Source organism: Chionomys nivalis, chromosome X, assembly GCF_950005125.1.
Source record: "Chionomys nivalis chromosome X, mChiNiv1.1, whole genome shotgun sequence".
Classification (NCBI taxonomy): domain Eukaryota; kingdom Metazoa; phylum Chordata; class Mammalia; order Rodentia; family Cricetidae; genus Chionomys; species Chionomys nivalis.
In genome coordinates this window covers 137139587-137154546 of record NC_080112.1, presented here as the reverse complement: position 1 = coordinate 137154546, position 14960 = coordinate 137139587, and the positions used below count along the sequence as shown (strand labels likewise).

The 14960-nt window shown below is 32.1% G+C and overlaps 1 protein-coding gene across 5 annotated transcripts in view; it reads right to left on the bottom strand.

Moving 5' to 3' along the window:
• The window catches only part of Cnksr2 (connector enhancer of kinase suppressor of Ras 2), a 224482-nt gene that overhangs the window by 91830 nt on the left and 117692 nt on the right, over positions 1-14960 (bottom strand). For all 5 annotated transcript variants that reach the window (XM_057758962.1, XM_057758961.1, XM_057758965.1 and 2 more), the window contains 2 exons: positions 7842-7975; positions 4627-4838 (listed from right to left, as the gene is read on the bottom strand). In XM_057758962.1, coding sequence (XP_057614945.1) covers positions 4627-4838; positions 7842-7975 — 346 coding nt within the window. The remainder of the gene's footprint in view (positions 1-4626; positions 4839-7841; positions 7976-14960) is intronic.

Here is a 14960-nt window from a genome sequence, read left to right as displayed (position 1 = left end):
CCTTCCCTAGACGATTACTCTAATTCTCATAATAGGAGTATACTTTCCTATTTTTATCCATTAGTTACATGGTCTCTTATCACAGCTTGAGGATAACAACCATTCTGTGAAGCTACCCAAAGTAGAATATTTATACTTTTTTTGAAAAAATCCAAAAAGAATAATAATTCCTGTGAGCATAGTATATATCTCATATTTCTCCTTCATTGAATTCTATGATTACTTCTTTGGGAATAGTATTTCTTACTTGAATCTCCTGTGGACAGTACAACTTTTTTCTCTATAGAATAGCTCATGAAATAAACCTGATTTTTACTTTCAAAGGAAGTTATTTATAATGGAAAGTGACAAGAAAGAGAGAAGGCAGCTATTCAGAAATGAGAGAAATATAAATGAATTCTGTGTATTTAAATCTTTAGGAATTTAGAAAAACGCTTAAATTATAATTTGACATCTTCAAAGAGAAGAATTTTTAATAAAAAGAAGAAAGGCAATGGAGCTGGGTGGTGGTGGCACACGCCTTTAATCCTACCACTCGAGAGGCAGAGGCACGTGGATCTCTGTGAATTCGAGGCCAGCCTGGTCTTAAAAAAAAGAGAAAGGCATTGGAGTAAGTATGACAACAAACTTTGAAATGTACAGATATCATTCTTATTTTCCAAGTGGTAGAACTTGGCCCTTCACCATATGACAATAGGTCATTAAAGCCATTTACTATTTAGGTGACTAAAAGGGAGAAAGTATTTGATTTTCTTTTATCAGTGAAGTTGAAAATGTCTAGGTATAATATTCTAGACACTAAGTTTACTCAATGCACAAACAACATTTATGGGAATAATGTCTAAAATTATACACATTCATTTATATGCTTTTGATGAGGGGCTAGATTTTCAACCAATGAGAAAAGGTCTGAGACCAGCCTGGTCTACAAGAGCTAGTTCCAGGACAGGCTCCAAAACCACAGAGAAACCCTGTCTCGAACACCCCCCCCTCCAAAAAAAAAAAAGAAAAAAAAGGTCTGGGTTCCCATTTCCCAACTCACATGGTTCTTGAGATATTTTAAATTATTTCCCTTCTTTTCCTACGAAATCTGACTTCCTGCAGCCACAAAGGGGTTCAGCCAGTTGTGCCTACTCTTTAACTGAATTTCTCACGTACAAATGTAACTGTAACGGTGTGCTTTGATGAAACAGAAGGGGCATGAAATTCACTAGCAGAGGAAGCTGGTGGAAAATATTTCTGCTCTGAAAAGTTGCCAAGCAACTGATTTTTATTAAATTGAACCTTTGCATTTGAAACCTGGGAAGATGAAACCAATTGTTAATGTGATTTAATTCTATTTTCCTTTCATTTTGTAATGACAATAATGAAAATTAATATCTAATATACTGGATACTGAGGCAATTTACAGTGCATTGTCATTAAACTCTCACAAAAACTCTATGAGACAGAAATCATCATCATTTAATAAACGAGAAAAGTGAAGCATAAAGTTGTATGCCTTCAGGGTCATTCTGGAGTAGTCAGGTGATAGATAGGATCCGGGGACACAGTTGGTACTACAGAGAATAATAGTAAATCCCAATTGACATTGGTTTTGTAAATAGATCTACTTTTGCATATAATCTGAAATTATTTTGGTTTTTATTGTTAGTAAAATGAAACTTTTTACCCATTTTAAAAGGATAAGCCACACCATTATTCCTTACCCACAATACAGGAAGCTTTTTAAAAAGCTGTCGGGGCCATGTTTATATAAACACATGTTTATTGTTGGTGAGTAGATACAAAATAATATATAAGCTAAGACATAAAATTAGGACTATTTCTGCTTGCTTGAAATAAAATTCGAGTTTGGAAAGACTAATGAAATGTTTTAATTTTTTCTAGAGTTTTTGAGAATTACTTTTTAATCATATATGGCAAGCTATTATCACTGAGAGGGTCAACAAATACCCATGGATAGTTCATCTCAGCTCATTACTTAGTAGCTGTGCGAACTATTTAATTCCTTTGCAGTTTAGATTTTTTTCATGTACAGATATACTGTTGTTGGGAGGCTTAAGTGGACTAACCCCTTTTCAGTACAGAATGGGATGGCCAAGATGAGGTAAGGAGAGCGAGGCAGAGCAAAGAAAGGAATATCTTTTTTTTTTTGCACTTTTGTACTTTACTGATTTTTGTTGAGCTCTACATTTTTCTCTGTTCGCCTCCCTTCCTCTCCCCTCCCCTTCAACCCTCTCCCAAGGTCCCCATGCTCCGAATTTAGTCAGGAGATCTTGTCTTTTTCTACTTCCCATGTAGATTAGATCTGTGTATGTCTCTATTAGGGTCTCCATTGTCGTCTAGGTTCTCTGGGATTGTGATTTGTGGGCTGGTTTTCTTTGCTTTATGTTTAAAAACCACTTATATTGAAAGAGGGAGCTATTATGGGGCTAGCAAGAAATCTGGCACTAGGGAAATTCAAAGGAATCCACAAGGATGATCCCAGCTAAGAATCTAAGCAATAATGGAGAGGGTGCCTGAACTGCCCTTCCCCTGTAATCAGACTGATGACTACCTTAATTGTCATCATAGAACCTTCTCCAGTAACTGATGGAAGCAGATGCAGAGATTCAGAGCAGAACACTGGGCCCAGTTCCCAAAGACCAGTAGAAGAGAAGGAGCAATAATATGAGCAAAGGGGTCAAGACCATGACGGGGATACCCACAGAAACAGCTGACCTGAGCTAGTGGGAGCTCACTAATTAGACTGACAGTCAGGGAACATGTATAGGCTTAAAGAATGTGAGTGACAGTTGTGTGGCTGGGACAGTTTGTGGGGTCATTGGCAAAGGGACCAGGATTTATCCCTAGTGCATAAACTGACTTTCTGTAGCCTATTCTTCTTGGAGGGATTCCTTGCTCAGCCTAAATACAGTGGGGAGAGCCTTGGTCCTGCCTCAAGTGATGTGACAGACTTTGTTGACTCCCCATGGGAGGCCTCACCCTCTCCAGAAAATAGGGATGAAGTGGCAGAATGTGGGGGAGCTGGAGGAGGGGAAGAAGAGGGAACTGGAATTGGTATTTAAAATGAAAAAATGTTTTAAAAATAATTTTAAAAGTTATATTAAAAATATAAATGCTTATTCTTATGACAAAGAAGCACATGCACAAAGACAAACACAAATGATTGTAAGCGCTCATGTTCTTTTCATTTCTTTATTCTTATCACTATTTGTGTGTGTGTGTGTAGGGGCTTGTGTATGTGTCGTGGTACGTGTGTGGATGTACCATGAGGTACCATGTATAGCTTCTGGGAGTTGTTATCTAGCTTTTCAGTGGGTTCCAGGGCCAAACTCCAATTTTCAGGCTTGCACAGCAAGCACTTTTTACCCATGGTGCCACTTTGCCAGCCTTGGTTTCTATTCTTTTTTTTTTTTTTTTTTTTTTTTTGGTTTTCTCTGTAGTTTTTGGAGCCTGTCCTGGAACTAGCTCTGTAGACCAGGCTGGTCTCGAACTCACAGAGATCCGCCTGCCTCTGCCTCCCGAGTGCTGGGATTAAAGGCGTGCGCCACCACCGCCCGGCTTTGGTTTCTATTCTTAAGGCAAATTTTGGCAAAACTTTACATATATAACTTTACCAAATAGCTGTAAGAAAATTAAGCATATATAAGAAGAAATAACCTGTCTTTTGGGAACAGAGGATGGAGCAGGTTGTACTAATTAGGAAGGATCTTGCCTTTTTCCCAAAGTGTATGTTCCTCACTTTTAAGGATTAATTTGACACTGGACAGGGAAAAGCATAGACTTCCAATTAAATCCATTCATTTTACATTTCAGGCATCTTCACAGGCAAATATCAGGGATACACTGTATCAATTTCAACTGTGACTGTGTTACCTTCTTGACCATACAAAGAAAATGAAGAGTCAACAATAAAAATCCTAATGTAGTAATTCTAGGTTAATCTATGCCCTAAGTAAGGTTTGTCCTTTCTAGTTAACAGTTTCTTCTACTCAAAGATAAGATCAATCACTTAAACTTCTTAAAAATAATATGAAATCTGACACTCTATTTTCCTCAGAAAAGCCTATCTAAATGATTCTTTAAAAGTCCTCAAGGATTGCTGGGTGGCGGTGGCGCACACCTTTAATCCCAGCACTCGGGAGGCAGAGGCAGGTGGATCTCTGTGAGTTAGAGACCAGCCTGGACTACAAGAGCTAGTTCCAGGACAGGCTCCAAAGCCACAGAGAAACCCTGTCTTGAAAAAGAACAACAACAAAAATCATCGAAGATTAAATCAATAATTTTATTTCAAAGAAATCATGTTAGTTATAAACATTTATACTTATAAAACTCTTGACTTAATTTATCACCTATCATAGAAGAAATACACGCGATTCTACAATTTTCATATGCCATTCTGAGTTAAACTCTTTACTAGTCATTAGAAAATATAGAAAACTTTCTAATATCATGCCTGAAATTGTTAGTAGTCTACTCAGAAGTACATGATGACACTGATGGATTTTAACTATTGGAGAGGGATCCAGTAATCTCACCACTCCAAATCTCTTAAAGGTAATCAGGAAACTCAGGGAAGATATATATCCTTATATAAACCAGAGAAGAAAGAACTCTTACCATAGGTCGGTGTGCTTTCTCGTCTTCCTTGACTACTTGATCTTCCTTTTTCATATTCATAGCAATACAAGACGGTATCTTCTTCCACGATGTTAAACCTCTTTCGATATTCCTGATCCAGAAATGAGTTTGGGGATTCAGATCCCTTATGAACTGGCTTGCCCACCATATGTCCTCTGAGGTCTTCACAAGGAAGGTTTCCCTTTTCGTCCCTAAAGCAAAGTGAAGGTAGAGGAGATGGGTGTAGCAAAATTAGAGGGACCTTAAAATACAAATAATACCGTTCCTTTACAATGTATCTTCAGATTTTTGTAAGATTTCTTTGAGAATTATAGGGTTAGTTAAAATTATTACTATTTTGTCTCAAATAAGAACGAGGCCCAATGGTTAAATAAATTGCCTCAATGTCATACAGATAATAAATGCCAGTTAGAAATACACCATGAATCTTCAAACTTCTGCTCTAGTTCATTTTCACTGTGTCATGTCATAGGAAGAAAAATAATTTCACCACATAAATTGATTTTAGTTGAAGGAAAGATACTAGGTATAATGCTAACAATTTAATCATAGATTTTTCTCCTGTTTGTTTATCTTATTGGTTTTTGACAGGATTTGTGTTGGTGAAAACAATGTTCTTTCTGATTCTGTCACCAAAATAAAGGGAAACTATGGTCTTATAAAGGACATTAGTACCACATAAATCAGTATTATAAGAAGTTCAAACAGCAGATTATTAATGTAAATGAATTTTAATGTTATTATAAATGGTTACTATAAATATTCAAACTCTATGTATTTCCTGAGAGTAAAAAGGTGTTTATGTGGAGTTCATTCAGAAAGGCTATATAAAAATTATTACATAATAGCAATGTTTCTTATGGAGATAGGGGAAAACATGGTAAAATATGGAATTTACAAATGGGATTTGGGGAACAGCAATTCCACTTTTTCATCTGTAATAATTTAAGCAGACATTTTCTTGACATTTTATGGGATTTCTAAATCTTATTGCTGTTATTTAAAAATACTTCCTTTAAAATGTTTTTGTCACAATAATTTCATTTTTATTTTTATTGAAAATTTCACGTGTTCAATGCATTTGAATCATATTCATTCCTCACTCTGCAGCTCTACCTTCTCCTGGGTGACCTCATATTGCCCCCCAATCATATCTGTTTTCATTTAATCCCCCCTTATACACTGTGAAACTTTAATGAGCACTGCTCACTTTGTGAGAATGTCTAGTTTGTGATTTTCCCTCACGAGTGGTCCGAGGTGCAAGGTCACGGTTTTTAGAAAGTAATGGATGGCTGAACTCCTAATGAAAGATCCCCTCTAGGACTAATTAAAACAACACCTTATTTATCTTATGAAATGTTTCCCTAGGTATCTGATATTTTTTTGTCTTCTATGCTTTTCCTCCCATGCATCATTGTGCTTCATCGATTCTAGGTGTTCCCAGTCACCCAAAAGTGTACCATAAATCAATGTTATCAAATAAGAAAACATTAATTCTACATCAAAACAAGACCAAAATTTTAAACTTGCAAAAGAAACTTGAATCATTTTTAATTAGCTTTCATTATACCATATAAAATAGTGATGAATTTATTAAAATATGCCAATTTAAGAATTATGAGTCTCGGCCTACCAAAAGTCTGTATTTCTGTATCTTCATGAAAATGTTTAGATGTCCCAATTCAAAGAACTATAATCCAAATACTTTAACTATGCAGACAGCAATAAATAATATTCTCAAAATGACTAAATCAGAAAGTTGTCTTATTAATTTACTTCTTTACTAGGTAAAATTATCATTATTATAATCATTTACTTTTTTACTTCCTAAAACAAATACATTGCTTATTACTGAATTATAAACATATAACCAGTTCTTAAGAAATATAAAGCACATAAATATAAATCTCAGTGCAAATTTCATTTTTAGTTAAATGAAAGCTTTTCTTGAACTAATTGCCTGGTATTTTTCTGTTACTGCTAACTCTCCATTGAAAAAAATTGATATCGCAATTAGCTTGGAAACAGTTGTAGTGAATTCATAATACTGGAGAAAGGTTATGTTTATCTGTAAATTTGCAGGTTTCTCTACGGGGCCCATGACATGAATACTAATGCAGCTTGTACCATAAGGTAATTCAGAACTATTGAATTTCCATGTTATATTTATATAGACATTCCCTGCAGAAGAAAATTGCAAGAGCTGGCATTTTCTATAATATAACATTATAGAGAAACAGCCTTTCTCAACATATCAAGTTTATTAAACATGTCTATGTGGAATCTACTCAATAATGTTAAATTTGGAAATGTACCATGCAAAACAAATTTTAATGGAATGAAGTAATAATATATAAGTATGTATATACAATTAAATATATAAATGTGTGTGCATATGTATATATTCATAGTATGAGTTTCTGAAGAACTTAAAGTAATCACTGTAATAGAAACATTTTCAGTTTTCTTAAATTTATATGTACATGTACAAAAATAATAAATGTATGGCTATGCTCTAGATTCAAGTATTTAGGTTAAAAGATCATTACCCCAGTAGATATTCTTTACACTTAAGTAGACATAGTAGAGTTAATAAGGCAAATTAGTTATTATAGCGAATAATTATTTAAGGACTTCTAAAATAATTATTTACAACACAGAGAAAGAAATTTTGTTAAGTACAAAATATAACCAGTATTATGTTTTTATATTATCAAAATTCTTACCCTATAAAAGATGCCATTACAATATTCTTTTAATGATCACCTAAAATTTGAGATAGTAAATACAACTTCTTTTACTTAAGAATGTGTAGAACTCATCTATAAACTCTATCCATTTAAAAACATATGAAATGTTTTACATTAAACTGACATTTCTTGAAGCTTCACAAGCAAAAATTCTCCCTCATTATTTACCTTGTAAAATAATTTTGGTTATTTAATATTACTTTCCTATTATGCAAGGTCATGAGTGTAAGATACTCACTGTCCAATTTATGCTTTTTAAATTTAGTTGTTGTCATTATTAACAAAAGAGCATTTGGTATAATGAGAATTGCCTTCTAGAATATGTTCAGAATTCCAGAAAAAACTATTCACAGTGCTCTTGAAAAACTAGCTTTCCAGTTTAGGAGCTATTATATTAGCCTTTATCTAGAAGCTGTCCAGAATAATGCCATAGGTAGCTTATACCTGGGAACATAGGGTTCTGCAGGAGGAGGGGGAATGTAGAGGTCCTGGAGGGCAGAGCTGTCTCTCTTGGTGGGTGTACTGATGGTGCTGGAGGGCGTGGCAACGCTGCTTGTGGGACTTCTAGGTATAAGAGGCTGGTTAAAATGAAAAAGAAAATACATACGCACACAAACAACACAAAACAACAACAATGACACATAGTTATCATTTAAAAATGATCTGTTTGTGCAAAGTTTTGAACTTGGCTGAAATAAAGAAAAATGTTATTGTCCATATGGGTATTTCTTTGATCCCTCCCCAAACAAATAACAAATAATAGAGTTTTCAGTGCAGTTCCCAACTCACCTTTTCAATGGCTTAACCATCCAAAAGCTACTTATAAAGTAAAAATACCATTCAATGATTCATAATGAGAAGACATGTCACTCACAAAAAGAAATGTATTTTAATTAACTTTGCCAGAATCGTACTTTTGAAAGCTAATAAAAATAATTCATAAAAGAATTAGCTTCCTCACATCCTGACTGACATTTGAAAAACTATAGTGTTATTTTAGTACGAAATGTCACAGATGCTCAAAGAAGGCAAAAATGGCTATCAACCAACACAGGAGAGAATTTTCTAGAAAACTGTACTTTCTCCTAACATAAACACTGGTAGCTGTCGCATCCCCAGTCCTCAGAGCCATTTTATATCACATCTTCAAAAGCATAGTGAATAAGGAGACACGAACATTTCATCTTTCACAGACACATATTTTTATCTAGTATTTAAAACTCATCTTTGGTTGCATGCCTATAGATATCTTGGATTTAAGTATTAAAAAGGAAGTTGCCTTCTAAACATACTGTATAAACCGAATTAATCACATCAGTCTTAAGAGCAGTCCCAATTCCAAGATGCACAGTATGTGAGAATAATCTTGTGGATTGAAAAAAATTATCCTAAATTGAAACTCAAATTCACAAATTTTTTATATTTATCTTACAGATCTTACTGATTAAGTATACATACAATTAACATTAAAATAAATATCTCAGTGCAGTCTCAAACATGATGATAATGACCACAAAATGAATTGCATCTTTGTATGACAAAATGGTGCTATTTTAGCCTGTATGAAACACAACTGGCATATGTAGGTGATAGACTCACAATTCTACTACTTCAACATGCATTGCTGGAAACTCAAATAAATGCATCTTACAACTATTTTGCACTGTAGCATTACTTTCATACAGATAACCAAAAATTGTTTGAAAGTCAGGCATGAATACAATGGAGATTACAGTGTAGGTCACTGGGATATGCTACATAATTTGGGAATCAGTTAATGATTTTGACCTTCCTCATTACACAGCTCCCCTTAATAGCTTGAAATCACACTTCCTGCCAAAATGGTGGTTAAGTTTAAATGTATGTGAAATCAAACTTAAAGAAAGAGAGACAGGAAAAAGGAATGATCATGTATAAAATTTAATTTTCTACCATATATGATGACTTACAATGGTCAGAAACTTTACACATTAATTAATTAATACATTGTGACAGTATGCAATAAAAACTTCTCTGTCTGACAATATAATTTTTTTTGGAATAGAATCCAGTTAATCTATTCCTGTCCTATAGAAAAAAAAATTCTTGGCAATGAGAAACTCTTGAGATGTAGATGACTGGAAGAGTCGTTTGTACTGATGAATGCCATGAAGCTCAATGATATTAAATGAAAATTCTAAAATTGTGTTTCATGCCTCGATAATATTTGAATGAAAGATTCAGTGATACATACACATGCACACACACACACTTACTTATATTTACTACAATATGACTGCTTATACTTTTTTATTCTGTAGTTATCTTTTAGCTCTAAATACAGATGATAATAAACATGAAGTAAAAGAAAACCTTATTACACATCATATTAATTTCCAATATTTTAAAATCAATTTATTATGGAAGACAAATGAATATTTAGTATGCTTTTTAATGTACTAATATGGTATGTTAAAATATCTCACTTTATGTGAACTTAAACCACTTTCTAATAACACAAGCTTGTCATAAAAAGCAATCTGACTCAATTTTTTATTCTTTTTTTCTCTATTTTAAGGTTGCTAATTGCAGTTTGAAGATGTTTCTCCATTCCCTTGGTGATATATAGAAGTTTTGTTGGTTTAGTACATACTTTTTTCTTTCCACTCCACAAAAAACAAGGAAAGAAAAACGGAACTGTATTAATTTTTACAAGGATATTTAAATATGTCTTAAGCATGAGGTAAAGCCTAGCAGAATATTTTCTTCTGCATACATTTCCTTTCTAGGAGATTTAAGGATTAGCAATGCCAACTTCCTACAAATTCCTGTATTTGTACTTTTCTATTTTCAACAAGAAGTTGCTATTAATGTGATCAGTAAAAGTGAATCAGTATATTGGAAGATTAATATAAGAAAAAAAGTTTAAAATGTTCAAATAGATGTCAGGTTTGATTATGTTACCCTGATCCAATTAATTGAACTGCTTTTTAAAAAATTCAACTTGTTTTTACAGAACAAAAGAATAATTATTCAATTCTGTTCCTGAGTTCAACTGGGTGTTTATTTTATTGATAGGTAAATCAGAAGAAGTGTTTTAATGGGTTTATTGTGTGGGTGTGATCTGGCTTATCAGTATGTTCTACAGCAATTAAAGCACATATAGTAAATAATCAATATACAGACAATTATTTTTGTGTACTATTTGTGCTATTATTATCAAGCTAAGCAGCGATACAAAGAAAATATTAAGTATCAAATTAAAAAATCAACTTTGACATTGGCAATGAAAAAATAAACTGTGTCCTAACATTAAAAACACTGAATTGACAAGAATTAAAATAGTATAAAATTAAATGATTGAAAGAATTCTGAAATCATTAAGAAACTTTAGGAAAACAATAACAGTGTAAAGCATAGAATAAATGATGAAATTAAGATGAAATCAATCATTGAGAAATTCTTAATTGTAACAAGCAAAAAACAAATGAACAAAAACAAAAAACATCTGCTATTAGTGTGAAATTACATGGAAAATCACAAATTTATTGTCCCCCAATTAAAAACTAATGATCTTTCTGAATTCAAATCAAATTTTAATAGGTATATTCTTTGAGTAAAAATTTTCAAGTAAGAGAATTTAATAAAACTAAACTATAGCTTCTCTTATCCTAGAAACATTTACTATAAAATCATTATTTTTTCTAACATAGCATCATTGTAACAGTTATAATGGTAATAAGAAAGACTGGCATTTTAAGCAAAAATAATAATGCTATTTTTCTTTCACAACTTTAACATGTTTATTAAAATGTGCACGGGAAAAACTACTATCATTAATTAAGAGTATTGTTTTAAGACTGCATATTGTTGTAAGGCTTCAATATAACATGGCACTATGGTATGTAATCAAGTGTGATTTAGATCCATTTTGAATTCCCATCCAAATGATTTTATTTAGGACCTTGTCATAACATCCAGTATGGTTCTTACAACATAAAGCTCTTCCATCAACTGAACAGCACTCTCACACAGAAGATCATTTGTGTGTGTATGTGTGTGCATGTGTGTACCTTACTCTTGTAAATCAAGTCTGATAAATTATTGTAGAACACTGCCATTTATCTTTTTATGTTCAAAGTCATATGCATCTCTTTAAATGTACATTTAGAAGCTTAACAAGCACTTGCTATTGTCATCAGGATTCAGAAATCTACTTAGAACTTATATATGCATTTCTGTGCCAGTTTACACCATATAAATATCTTAAAGACATTCTCTAAAATATAATACGGTACAAATCTTTCTCCTAAGTATGAGTGAAGACTTCAGAAATAACATATGACTGATCAGTTTACATACTGATGGAGGATTGTAATTGTCAAAGAAAATGTTTAACTTTTATAAGAGATTAAGTGAATCATTACTTTATATTTATTTGATAGACCAAGTGTTTTTGTCTTTGTATTTCCCAATTTTAATATCACAAATAGCACATCTGCAAAGAGCTAATATATATATTATAAACATATATGAAATCTCTATATTTAAATATATCAGTATATATGAAATGTCTCTGGTAAAGATTATTAAAAAAGAATGTCTACACTTAAGAAAGTAATTTGAATTTTAAGTTTTACTTGAAATATTTTATACTTCCAAATCCTTGGCAAGCATATTTTAATTAAGTTGGCCCTCAGTAAATGATCCAGCGAAGTTAGAGATATAAAAGTCTTCAGTGAACTCAATGACATAGAGGCAACCCCAATATTTCAATGTTATACACTGTAATAGTATTTAGTTCCAAAATACACTTATGTCAAATTCACACAAAAACTTGTTTTCCCTTTCAGGGGTAAAAATATCAACTAAGATACAAATGATTACATTAAGTATATAACCTAGCCATTCATTTTCTTTATTCTTAGAAATAATCACAGATTCCAGTTGATCACAATACCTCAATTTTCTAGCACAGGACAGTCTTTAAGTCCTTACACAGTTCAGGCTCATTCTTACTAAATTCCCAGTACTGGCTTCATTTAGTATCAGAATATTACTTTATATTAACAATTATTTCCTTGATCATTCCAACAAATGCTCCAGAGAAAATGTATTCTGGGTTTGGAAACAAGAATTTGCATATAATTTTGTACATTTCATGACCATATAAAGAATTCTAGATATAATTTTAAAAAATAATGTGTACTTTTTACCTGGCCAAGCTTTTCCTAAGTGAGAAATTATATTTGAAAAGAACATCAGCAAAATAATTGCATTGTTTAAAAATTCTTCCTCAGTTTCACTGCTTCTGCTCGAATACAGATTTATTAATATAAAATATTTGTACTTCTTATATGCAGATAAATTTTCTGTTGTTCTTACTAGACTATAAAGAAAACATTTTCTTTTAGACCATGAATATGATCAGGAGACCTTAGATCCTTGAAATTAAATAACACAGATATATGGACACCAAAATATGTATGTTCTTATACAATATATAATAAAAAGCCTTTGGAGTCATATTACAAAATAGCTTTTTCCATCAAATCATCGTACTGATAATAAGACTAGTGTATGTAATTTTGTGCTGCTCAATATTATATGCATAATTAAATGATAATATTAAAATTGAAGTTATGTATTCCAAAATATAGTTAACAACATTATGGAATATTCACTGAAGAAACTACATTTGAATTTGAGGTTTTACTTGAAACCCTTTACATTTTAAAATCTCGGAAAAGCATAGCTTAACTCAATTGTCAACTGTTTAAAAACGGCTCACTTCACATCATAGCTTATTATTTGTAGTCAGAGTTAAAATTGTAAAAGCATTTGGCTGAAATCCGCAAATGTTACTTAGATTTTTTTTATTTTATTGTTTGAACACTGATGAATTATAATTGATATGACAGCTGCTTGCAGTTATTTCCTAATATGAGCATGTAAAACACAGAAATACTACTGTTGTCCAGCCAGCCCAATTACATTTTTAGTTAAAATTATTTTGTAGTGTTATACTCCATATAAAACATTTTCTTTACAATATGTTTTCAAAACAACTCTCAGAAACATACAAATTGTCTTTCACTAATATTTGTTTAATAACATCAACTTGCATTTTGGATACTGAAATAAATTTTGTTGCTGCTCCTGCTTTGACTTTTACACAATTACTTTAACCATTTATATTTGTATGCACTTTTTAAAATGAATGTGATCACCATTCTATAGTCGTTATGACAATTGGTATACAAAATTGACTACTGTTGACTACTTCCTTTCTGCTCAAATCACTTAAATATCCTGTAAATTGCCATCAAGGTTAATTAAACAATAAAATTTAAGTACAAAGTAACAAGCCAATACTAATAATTATGACATCAATATATGAGATTTATGGAGTAGAAAATAATTTAGGAATATAATACTATTCATATAGCTTTATCTTAATTCATATGAAATGTCTTGAACAATATCTAAATCAGATTTTGAACTCTAGCACTGATTGACCTGAGATGTTTTTCTTCACCAAAAGCTGGGTTCTTTAACAATTTTAAAAATTCAATGACTCCCAGTGATGATTTAAGATTTCTTGGCAGCGTCCAGCTAATTCATCGATACATCTCTTGTAAGAAGAAAATGACTGACCATATATTCTTGCTGCAATGCATCCTAATTTAGTACCCAAACCATCTAAACATATACTTGTGACCTATTCAGCACTCCCTGAAATTTATTTCACTGATAGATGAATGTGACTATATGCAATCACCATGCTTATCCACATCCTGGAAATTAGCAGAGTGCCACTAAGATGATTTGAAAGCAGCTCTCAGAAGGCAAGATACCCCGTGTACCTTCTTAGAAGAAATGATTGTATCTCAAAGACAGACATCTCTGCTACTTATGAAAGTACACAGATGATAACAGAACTCAGTTTTTCAGATGTAATTAAATTTGGTCATTGTATCTAATTAAGCGATCTTTACGTCCTTCAGGTCTATCATCAAAAGTTTGAGAAAATAGAATTTTATCAAAAGAACTGCCAGATTTCATGAAATGTGCTGATGAAATTTCTCTGTGAGCATGAAGTTGAATTGTATGCTTTTGCTTATTTGGCTATGATTTCCAAAGAAATTCCAAATCAAAATCGCTCATTGCAGTTAATTAATATTGAGTAGCCCTATTTGAAACAGTTTAGAAATAAATACTTTAGGATATATATGACATTTTATTTGTATAAATAAAATTATTACCATTTTTGTTTAAAATAATTGGTTTGAAAAAGATGTATGCACTATTTTTGACCTCCATGTAAAGTCAATTGCAATATTTATTTGAAAAAAGTTAATAGGTAAGTTAAGCCTGGTAATTAGCAAATGAACTAGAAATGCTGATTTAAATAAATTTCACAGATTCTTTGTATAGCTTTTAATTAAAGTAATTCCTGCTAAATTACTGGCATACTTGATAAAAATAACCAACATAACTCAAACTTCAAGTTTGCATTTTGATGATTTATATATAAGTGAATTAATAGGCATTCTAGTTTCAGGTGATTTGTATAGACACCAG